General features: G+C 37.2%; 1 protein-coding gene across 1 annotated transcript; it reads left to right on the forward strand.

Moving 5' to 3' along the window:
- The first annotated feature begins 2633 nt into the window (after nt 1-2633).
- On the forward strand, nt 2634-6530 carry leap2 (liver-expressed antimicrobial peptide 2). Its single transcript, XM_028039374.1, has 3 exons — nt 2634-2931; nt 3272-3459; nt 5102-6530. Exons 1-3 carry the CDS (start codon nt 2854-2856, stop codon nt 5154-5156), a joined length of 321 nt encoding a protein of 106 aa, XP_027895175.1. The 5' UTR covers nt 2634-2853; the 3' UTR covers nt 5157-6530.
- The last annotated feature ends 4692 nt before the right edge of the window (nt 6531-11222 follow it).

The following is an 11222-nucleotide window of genomic DNA, read 5'->3' on the forward strand; positions in this document are numbered from 1 at the left end:
CATACATTACAAACATTTCTAAATTGGCATCACACAATCTGTAATTTTGATTGCAAAAAAAACCTCCACTAAAACAATCACAAAATCATGCAACAGCTATTTATTGATATTTTAACAGTTTAATTGGCTTTATCAACATCTTATGGCACAATCAGCTCTTTAAGAGCATTCAGATTTTTGATATGGCCCAAAATGAAAATGAGTTTGACACTCCTGCACTACAGTAACCTTAAGAAGGACAATCAAATTAGGTGAAAGGTCAAATACAATGCAATACTTAACATATAAATTAGTATTCAAAGGTGATTACAAGATCTTTCCACTTGGTGTTTTGTAACTTATAACATGATCCCAATCAACCTCCGGTACACAAGTAAAATTGTGAATAAAATGTAAATTTTCCGGTATAGTTATCAAGTCCTTTGGCTCATTTGCATAAAATACTTGTGAAACTGAAAATAGCTCATGGTCTTATTACTATCACAGTGTAGTCTTGGCTTTCAGGTAATCCCTTGAACAAGTGTCTGGGTCCTGAAACTACAAAAACTGCATTATAATAATATGCATTATTTTGTCTGTAGAAATCTAACCTGCCATGCTCAAGGGCTAGCCCACGCAAATCTAAATCATTTCAAGTGAAAATACATTTCTCAATACCACATATCATGTTTTCTTTACTTCTTATTCCTATTTCTGGGGAAAAGTAGTGTCAAAAATTATTGCAGCTGAACTGTTACCACACTGGCTATCAGAGATATTGGCCTTTAGTCAAGGCCTTTTCAAATTTAGGGACTTTCTGAGTAACCTATTTCTGTGAACATTAGCCTGCGCCATGCACACAGCTGACACATGAACTGAAAGCCAGTCAGATGTGGTCATGTCTGACACCGGCCAACAATCCAGATGCAAAGTGGAATTTGAGTTAAGCTTAAAGCTCAGAAATCATGGTGAAGTCAGACTTTAAAAAAAAATTCTTAACAAATATTAGTACTGGAGGGGAAACTGGAACAACCTTCATATCAGACACATCTGATAATGGCAAGTCTCTCTGAGAACGCCACAGTTCTTCTTTGTGACCTTTGAATGTTTGGTGGAACATTAGAATCAGCACTTTGGTCATATTGTTGCACATGTTTATAATAGTCGATATTTCTGTCCTGTTGATTCAGATATTTTTCTGGGATATATTGAGTTGGCCTAATGCAGACCGTATGCAGGTTTCACCAACTCAAATCTAAGACTTAAAAAAAAAAAATTAAGACCTATATTTCGACAGAGATGTACAAAAGCAAGGCAGAAGACCAAAAGTATAACATTTCTGGGGTCTTTTTGTGGCTCTAGCTAGCTAGAGAGCTATCCTAGCTTCTAATGGCTTGTTTGCTAGCTAGCAAGCATTAGCAGTTTGTTACTGATGTCCTTAACTGTCTTGAGTCACAGAATGCAGTGAGTGAAGATGTCTGACTTGACCTGATAGAAAAATCCTGCAAGAATAAAACTACATAGAATATATATGGATAAGTAGTCCTGACATGAAAAATTTAAGACCTGTGATTAACGTATTTAAGGCTAACATACATTCTGAACACAAGACATTTTATGGCCAACTTTTAGATAGATGAATTTAAGACTTTTTAACCCTGACATTAGCAGGGTGCTAATGAGGCTCTTCTCCATTTGGAGCCCTCATCCCATGGAGCCTGTTAGAGTCATTCTGATGAGTCATGTTTGATGATAAATGATGACACACACAATTTATGTCAGTCTTCTTGGTGAACATGAAACTTACAAGAATTTAAATGATGAAATTTGCATGTCTTCAACTCATGCATGTGCCCCTTTAAGTTACATAATTTATTGTTAAAGTTGGTATTTTTTTAACCAACTTTAACAATAAAGTTGGTTATTGTTAAACCAACAATAAGTTGGTTTAACAAACTTATTGTAAAGGGAGTTTATAGGAACAATCCAGTTGTTCCACCTAGTCGACATGAACAGAACACAATGATCTTCACAGTTATCTTTTAGGGACACAGACGCTACAAAGTTCTTGTTTTTGTCAGTTTGCTTTGGAGACTAAAGGACATTCCTAAAAATGACTGCAGTAAAATTGACCAAATTCTTCCTCAAAACAAAATAAACAGCAACATGCTCAGACCTGCCTCCTCAGCTAAGACTTAAATGTATGAATCGCACACATGTGTACGCATGTGACACGCTGAGGTCACTTTGTGTCACCTGAACCGCACTTGTTACAGCATATTGTATATGACTGTTGAGCTGAATTTGACTAATGCAGTAGCTGATGCACAGCAGTACGAGGCTCTTCTCATAAGGCTAGCATTTATGTCTGAAAATGGAGTCAACATTAGTTAGTCTCTTCCTGGAAGCATCGTTTCGTTTTTCCAGTAACTTTCCAGTCTGCTGAACATGGTTGATGGTTTGATTTATGACAACGGCACTGTTCTGCAGACACACCATGTCTGCAGAACATGGTCTGCACAAAAAAGAGAGATAAAGGCAGACAAGGGTGCAAGGGGTGGTGGGGTTATAATTACACTGTATGGACTGGAACTCTGTCCCTCCCTCGTGTTCTCCCCCCTCTGGGATCTTGGCCTTACTATATAAAGGAGAACCCGACCCACGCAGGTTTGCTCAGTCAGGCAGATCTGGGTTGTACATTCAACAAAGCTGCAGCTTGAAAACTTTTGCTTTACCTCCAGAGTCAGTCAAGTTCTCCTGCTGAGTTCTCGATTTAGCATTGGACATCAAGGAATCCTCCTGGTCCAGGATAAGTTCAGAGGTCTTTAGAGATAAAAGAAACCGACCCAACTCTTTCTAAGTCCATTGAAAAGGATGGAACAGCAAAGCTTCTTCACTCACAGAAAAGCATTGGTGGTGATGTGCATTGCAGTATTTTTGCTGACCCAGCAGGTAAGGAGACTATTGATTTGATTGAAATGTAGGAAGTTCTTTTGTGGCTATTTTTGGGGAGACACATACTGATTTTAAAATGTTTTAAGTTACAAATATCAAATTCAGTTCATCTTTCAAAAAGCGGATGATCATCATTGGAAGATGTCATAGTTGTATCTAATAAATACGTTACATCGCTCAAATTTTATGCCCCTAAATTGATTTTGCTCTTACACACCAAAATCCAGTAACTTAAGAGACAGAAAATCAAAATCAATATGATAGTTTATCATCTTCTGATGAACTTTCAACAACTAACAGACATTCCTGTGCATTTCTTTTTTTGTGCGGTTGCCAGGCACATGCAGGTCCGCTGATATCACGGCTCCAGTCTGGCTCTGACCAGATCCAAGACGTAAGAGGGGAACACACAGAGCACATGCTGAAAAGAATTGCCCGCATGACCCCACTATGGAGGATCATGAGCAGCAAACCATCTGGAGCTTTCTGCCAAAACAACTTTGAATGCGCGACTGGACTCTGCAGGTAACAGGAAAAGTGTATATTTTCAGATGCCTTCAATGACAGAAATTAAACTGTGATGAATTATTACCGTATCTAAGAAGGGTTCCTGACTGGGATAAACCTTGGAGGCCTTAAAAGTTCAGTTAGTGAGGAAAATTTTGAAATCCACTAGGACAGTGGTTCCCAAAGATTTTCTTCTGGGCCCCCCTATGGATTACAATAAAATTCCCCCCAAAAAAGTAAAAAAAAAATCAACTGGGTACACACATCGTTCAACCAGACATAAACGTATACAGATATTTTGTTTTCAAACTCCACTGAAGTTTATTTCACACTTCAGGTTGCAACAAAACACACTACAAACCATCTTTACAGTGTACTTTTGTGTAACAGTTTTTTTTCTTTCATTCATCCATACCGCTTCCTGCGCCTGCAATGGCACTGCGCCCCCCCCCCCCCCCCAGAGGGCGCGCCCACACTTTAGGAACCACTGCACTAGGACTTACTTCTTGGGTCAGCATTGAGCTACCTGGTAATTCATGCATCTACGCAGGTTAACAGCTGGAGATTACGCAATATATATGTGCACTACTAGCTTAATGAGATCCACAAACCATTTATTCCTACAACTTGCACTAAATTGTATATGTACTGCATTTGATGTCATGCTCATGCCTTCCTGGGGGCTAACTTCTGTTTAATTTTTCCAACTTGAAACTTCAAAATAAAAATTTCGGATTATAAATTGAACACAGCCTGAAGGAACAAGAAGGAGAGAAACGTCACTTAAAGTTATGTCACAGGGATTACTAACGAAGCTAGCGACTGGCCCGTTAGCTTGAACAAAATGTTACTAAGCCAAGACATTTAACTGGTTTTAAACCTTATAACTGACTTACATTTAGATTCATATCCAAAAATTTTGAGATAGGCTACAACAAGTGTCATAAAGTAACTTAAGTTGAATTTGTTTTAATTTCCATTTGGATCATGCTTTGGATTAGCTAATAGTAGCAATCGCTGCTAAAGCTAATTCAAGGCGAAACCAGTGTATTTTTTCCCTTCTATTTATCTAAATACTAAAAAAAATAGTTATACAATACCGTGTGCGCAACTTATTTAGTAAGAAACAAAATGCCCTAAGCGCAAACAGTTTTCTTCTACAGTTTTAACTATATTCTGAATTCACAGCAGCCATGTTGCATTCAAAGTCAGAGACTTTTGGCTTTCCAAGTTGACATGACTTCATCAAAAGACTGTATTTGATTATTACCTCATAAAACAAAAATAGAGCAACAACCTTTATTTTATTACACTTGCATCATCAGCAAAAGTAGAACCTGACCTGCTAGCTTAAAAATTCAGTAGCCTAGTTTACATAGCTGAGAACATTCGATGATTTTGCCTCATATTTTGTCTTACTTTTTGTGTAATTCTGAACATTTTTATATTTCTCATGAAAGAAACAAAACTCTAAGCAAAGAAATTTAGAATCTTGATAGATTTTCTAAGAAATTCAGATTTTTTTCCCCACACACTTTAGCTTTTCTTGGTGTTTTTTGCAAAAATGACCAGGAGTTGGGGCTATATGTTGCTGTTGTTAACTATTCTGTGTCATGTACTGTATTTTTTCATGACATTAAAAACTTCTGTCTGTCTTCAGGGAGGGACGCTGCTCTACAAACCAACGCCCCTCATCAGAGCCTGTGAAATATTAGATCCTCCAGGACACCACCAGCGAGTTTACATCAGTGTTCAATCCCAACCTGGAGGCATTCTGAAAACTAGGATACAAACTTTATTTGTATCTGTATTATCTGAATTTGTATTTATAACTATGAGTATATCTGCACAGCTACTTGGATTTATTGCCGATTTAACTACCAGAAAATGGATACAAACAGCAAAATATGTGCATAATTTTGTATGAACTGAGGAAAGTCACCAAAATGACTTTGGTGCTGTAATTTAAAAGCTTTCAGCCCTCGTCCAAAAGAAGATGATTTTTGTTTTTGGGATGTTCAAGTTACTTTAGCCTTGAACTTCATTCTACAAATGACGTGATGGAGCTTTGTATGCACACACCCTTCCTAATAACACAGGGTTGGTTGATAATTCAGTTGGATTCTTGTGATATAACAATAATGACCCATGAAAAAAACAAAAACAGATATAAGATACAAATCCCATCATTTTTACATTCTCTGGACAAAACTGGCTTAAACTGTTTCCTTAGATTGTCTTTTATCTGTAGTTTTATTCTAATGACAGATGGTAGGAGCAGGAACCGATCTAAAGCACAGAGACTCTTTCACGACCTTCGCTCCTTCCAACCTTCGTTAGAAGTTGATATCATTATGCTGTTTTGAAGTACGCACGCATTCCTTTTTTTTTTCCGAGAAAGTCTACGCAGCAGAAGATAACCTACATACATAGTGATGCGATTATCAGAGCATGGAAACCCTAAACTGAAATGCTTCTAACAAGAAATTACAGATTTTTCCTCAAAATACCAATCATTATTTATTCTCTAGAAGAGGCTGTGTCCTGCACAACTGACAAAAGACTAAGAGATTTCAGACTTCCTTTCAAATGCTTTGTTTAAAATGAACAGCACTACATGGATCAAACTTTAAATTGGCAATGATAAACTATACTGAGTTCTAAAGGGAGAAATAATTTTGTTTACAGGATAAAATCGCATACGTATTTATTTGCCTTCTTTGTCTAAATGTCAAAAATGTTCCTGTTTGTGTTTAGCTCTTATTTTTGGTTCAGTCTAGAATAATTTATCACCCTAAATTGGTTTTCTTCAAGCGCTCAACATGGATCTGATTCATAACCAGGAGCTGCACGGCCTTAACGTTTGCACATCTATCCCCTGACACTGAAAGGGTTTAGTCTTTTTTTAACACGCCTGCAGAGTTTACATCATGCACATGGCAGGCAGAGTCTGATGTTTTGCGCACTTTGTGTCAGAGAGAGATTTTAGTTGGACTGCACTTTTTAAATCTAAATATCGTTGTACTGTACGGTGTTACAAACATGTAAAAGAGTGGAGAAAAAGTCAAATAAAAGCTTTTGAAAACGGATTCAGTCTCATCTTTTCAATCTGATCTCAAAACGTTTTTTGCATTCATGCACACCTGGTTGGTTCATAAACACGAAAAAGTCATGGTATATGTTACGTTTCTGGAACGCAGAGAGCAAAAAACCGAAATGGCAGCAGCTGCTAATCAAACAGTTGGGTTCACATTTGGAGCAGAACATTATTTTCAGTCATTCTACAGGCAGAGAGATTAAAATATTCTAAATAGCTGCCCTTCTTCCCATGCAGCAACTCTCTCGATTGCATCTTTCAGCAGACAAAACCAAAGAAGAAAGGCTATAACGCACAGCATACCTACAAAAACGAAAACATTTCTAACTGTCAAGCAAAGTGGGGAGACATCATAAACCTCTTCGGGGCGCGACACGAGAAAAACAGAATGAACAAGAAACAGTAACAGCAGACGTTTAGCCAACTTCACCAACCCTTTCATTCACCCAGCCATTGTTGCTACTTATCTGCCCTTTACATCCCAAAACTTGATGAAAACTTTATATGGACGTACATCTAGTGGTGCGTTGCTAGACATTCAGGCTGATTGGATCCTTTACTCAATGGTTGTTAATTTTACCGCTACAAACTGTTTAGTATTTATTTAGACTTCTCCGCTCATGGAAACATGGAATCTAGGGTCCTGAAATAGGATGACTAATTTTGGCTAATATTTTAAGCATCCTTAACGATTCGGCTAAACTTGACAGTGACCTATTTATTTACTTCTTATAGTGTTTTTGACATTTTCTTGACCCTTTTGCAATTCAAATCAAAATTATTGTCTTGAGTGACACATATATGAATCAAACATCAAGTATTGCAGCAGTAAAAAGTTTACAGAAATACAAAAGACAAAATCTTCCTGAGTATTTTTGGTTTTTAAGGCATAGTGTCAATTTTAGCACACTTGAAATAAGACGAAACTAACAAACTTTTCAGCAAGATATTGGAGCTTTGTTTATAGTCAATAATTTCTTATTATTGATGAAAATGTACTAGTTCCCCAGGCAGATTATTTCACTTAAAACATGGTAAAAACGTCTTGGTATAAGTGAAGAAATCTGTTGATTGAACTAGGACTTTTTCATCAATATTAAAGGAATTGTTGACTGAAAACAAAGCTGTTATATCTTGCTGAAGAACTTCTTGTTAGTTTTGTCTTACTTCAAGTGTACAAAGATATCTGCACTAGAAAACTGCACATTTTGTGGTAAGATTAGGTGTTTTTGAGTGTGTAGCAGGTTGTCATTCCCACTTTGAAAACTCCTGCAGACCCCAGTATCAGCAGCCTTGTTTAATACAGATTGGTTCTTCTTTTTCCTCACCTTTGGTCAACTTGGATAGAAATTCCTAATAAAAGCGATTTGGAAGTGAAACCAAGCATGTATGAACAGAATCTTGCTACATATCTCTGGTGGGAACAGCATCAGCTGGATGATTCCAGCTTGGCTGCACTAAACTGAAAAGTGCGTGAATCATAAAGCAACATCTGCTGCAGGATAATGACAAGACGTCTGAGTCGTACGCCTTGCATTTTTTCTTATGCCACTCAAGGGACCGAAGCTGCTGTCAAGAGTTTAAAAATCAAACAGCCGCTGGTGTTTAAATCGTCAGTCTTTCACAATAACTGAACCAAGCCAAGTGTGTGAGGGTAAAGTTCTGTTGATTTCATCTTTGCATTGACCTTTGACATAAAAATCCCATTTACAGAGAAGCTATTAAGCATTCTGTAAGGCAAAAGACAGAGATGTGTTTTTTTGAAAACAGTAAACAGACCTGGACAAACACAACAGTGGGGTCACAGAGGCCTAAAAATATCAACCTTTGATATCTGAAAAGTGTAGCTTATATTTTTATCTGTCCCACAACTATCCTGCTACAACTTTACAGAATCACGTTTTCCTGACATTACAGCTTCAAACGTTTTAGGGGAATGTCTCTACCAGTATTGCAAATCAGGGAACATTTAGTCCCCTGATTCCTAAATGGATTCCCTAAATGTGTGCTTCAGTCTCAGCATAAACCCAACTGTTCAAATCCAGCTCATCCAGTATAATTAAGCTGCCAACAGCTGTTAAATGGGCTCACTGTTTAGTCATGTTGGGGTTTTATAATCTGTTTACTGTTCTCTCGTGTGTTTTTGTAAAAAATGATTTTTGCTCCGATGGCCTGATGTTGACTTGGCCTCGTCTTCCTCTTCAGTCTGGGCAGAAGTCATCTGGCGCTCCTGTCCTGCACACGCTGTTCCTCACGCAGACTGTGCTGGGTCAAGTGTGTGAGAGACGGGTCGAGGAACTCCTGGTTGGCACTTGTTTAACAGCGCTGTCTGGACCTTCAGAGGCTATCTAAAGCTTTCCAAGCACGTGAGGAAATCAGTTTGCTGTTTGGAAAGTGTGGAAAACCCTGGCTTAGGACACAGGCTAATTTTTCTACTCATGCCATTAGCCTGTTTAGCTTAGCACAGCTTTACTGTATACTACTCTATTTTTAGCGCAGTTATGTCAACTTAACTAAAATTGTAAATTATTCAAGATAATTATAGACTACAATTTGTTCAATTACCTCCTTTTCTCCATTTTTGTGCAGCAGTGTAAAGTAGCTGTAAAGTAGCTAGTAGTAGTGTAAAGTAGTAGCCGATGGGACCAGGGATGGAAATTAGCCACGTAGCTATAAATAAATGTTATATTATGGTTTCTCAACTATCTCTCTAAAAATATTTTGGTTTGATTGGCTCTGAAATTACATATTTTTTATTTGCACTTTATATAGAAAAAAAATGCACAAAAATATTTTTTGTTTCTGGTTATCACATAAATCAGTTCTTAAAGTATTTTGTAAGGTAGCTATAAACTTTGTCCAAAATATGTCACGAAGGTTTAACGAAATAATGCAAAGGAAAAACAACAGAAACACCTAGAGGTCAGACATTTCATGATATATCATCAAAAAAGTATCGGTATAGGCGATACTGGTCCTGTATTTTTATTTGGTATCGGATCCTAAGCCATACTAAAATATGCAGTATCACACTGTTCTGTTAGCTGCAATAGCCTCTAAACAATGGATGTACAGGGGATGGGAAGATATCGATCAGTGTTTTGCTTGTGGTTGAAAAGGTCTTTGCGTGCGAACCAACCAAGACTTTTAATCTGTTGGGGTAACATTAGGACCCAGAAAGCAAAACCTACTGAGAAAATTAGATCTGACTGAAACCTGCTTTTCACCTCAGTTTCACATGAATCTGGTTTCTACGGAAGAGGATTAGGGATTAGGGAAAAAATAAAAAAAATAATTCTGATTTTAAAGTCAGAATTCTGAGATTAAAGTCAGAAAGTCAGAATTCTGACTTTAATCTCAGAATTCTTTTTTTGTTTTTTTCCGGTGGCCCTAATCCTCTTCCGTAGGTTTCACTTTGTGCACCATAGGAACTTACTGACTAATCTGCTGAACCTGTTTTAAATGTTCAGCAAACGGCTTCCAGCCAAGGGGAATGTTTTCCATTCACACCACGATGTAGTTCAAGGCGATCCATCACCAAGTTCACTTTTTTTGCTTCTTTATGACACACAGATGACAGTGTTTAGAACACTTGTCCAAGTTTGATATTTTCAGGCCTTCACGACCTCACCGTCTGTGTTTGTCCAGGTCTGTTTGCTCTTTGGGGAAAAAAAGAATTGGTCATTTTGGTCTTAATATTGTTAAACTTTGAACTCCAGCAAGTTACATTTTATACTAAATGCTAAAATGCACTGTTGCAATAGCTGTGCCACCGACGTGTTGGTCTTTTGTCCATTAAGTCCAACCATAACTTTACATTTATATGTCTTTTGGAGTAATAGCTTCCTCCTTGCTGAGCAGCCTTGAAGTCCAGACCAGTACCAGTTTATTAGTGGAAAACGATACTCCGTTACAGGTTTAGTCAGCATGTTTGCAAAGTGTTTTGTGCAGTTGGTTCCCACTCCAAGTTTCTCAGCATGGCTGACGGCGAATTGTAACGTACAGCTGTTTCCGAACCTACAGGGCGTTCTGTTTTTGAAGCAGAATTAGCGACTGGCTAATAATCTTGAACACAAACAGAATTCTGCAGAAAAAATGTCTATGTGTGAAACAGTTTTATAAAAGTTTTGTGTTTTTCAATATAGCTTACTTTTAATTTGTTGCGAATTTTGGTCTAATTCAGTTTTGATTTGTCTTTAGAGGGTGTTTGCTGGTTTTTATTAGTTACACATTGCTAAGTTTCAAATTAGTTTTTGTAGTCCTTTTCTTTGTTTCACCCTTTACTTTTTTCCCCTCATTGCGCATTCACCTCCAGACTCTGGTTCTCTATCTGTATACTAACATAAATAATAAATAAATAAAATAAATCCAATGTTTTAGCAGATTGAGTTGACACAATTACCCTCAAACATTTACATGGTCAGTAGCAGATTAGTAAGTGCCAAATAGCAACACTGGACCTGAAGCACTCAGTAAAACACCATTCATATGTACAAGTTATCACACGAAATGGAATAATTTGAGTCAAATGTGGCAACAGAGATGTACAAAATATAAATATAAATAAAGATATAAATATGGAAAATTCTTCAACACAATATCTGACAGTAAAAAATAAATAAATAAATACAAATATAAACTACCTACAATGTGATACCTACAATTATGTCAAAAAATATTTTGG

This window comes from Xiphophorus couchianus, chromosome 14 (genome assembly GCF_001444195.1).
Source record: "Xiphophorus couchianus chromosome 14, X_couchianus-1.0, whole genome shotgun sequence".
Lineage (NCBI taxonomy): Eukaryota > Metazoa > Chordata > Actinopteri > Cyprinodontiformes > Poeciliidae > Xiphophorus > Xiphophorus couchianus.

Bases quoted from the DNA above. Each gene is read 5' to 3' on its own strand.
- leap2 (XM_028039374.1), top strand. From the start codon at position 2,854: ATGGAACAGCAAAGCTTCTTCACTCACAGAAAAGCATTGGTGGTGATG. The intron at 2,932-3,271 runs GTAAGGAGACTA...TGCGGTTGCCAG, and splicing joins TATTTTTGCTGACCCAGCAG to GCACATGCAGGTCCGCTGAT. The intron at 3,460-5,101 runs GTAACAGGAAAA...GTCTGTCTTCAG, and splicing joins TGCGCGACTGGACTCTGCAG to GGAGGGACGCTGCTCTACAA.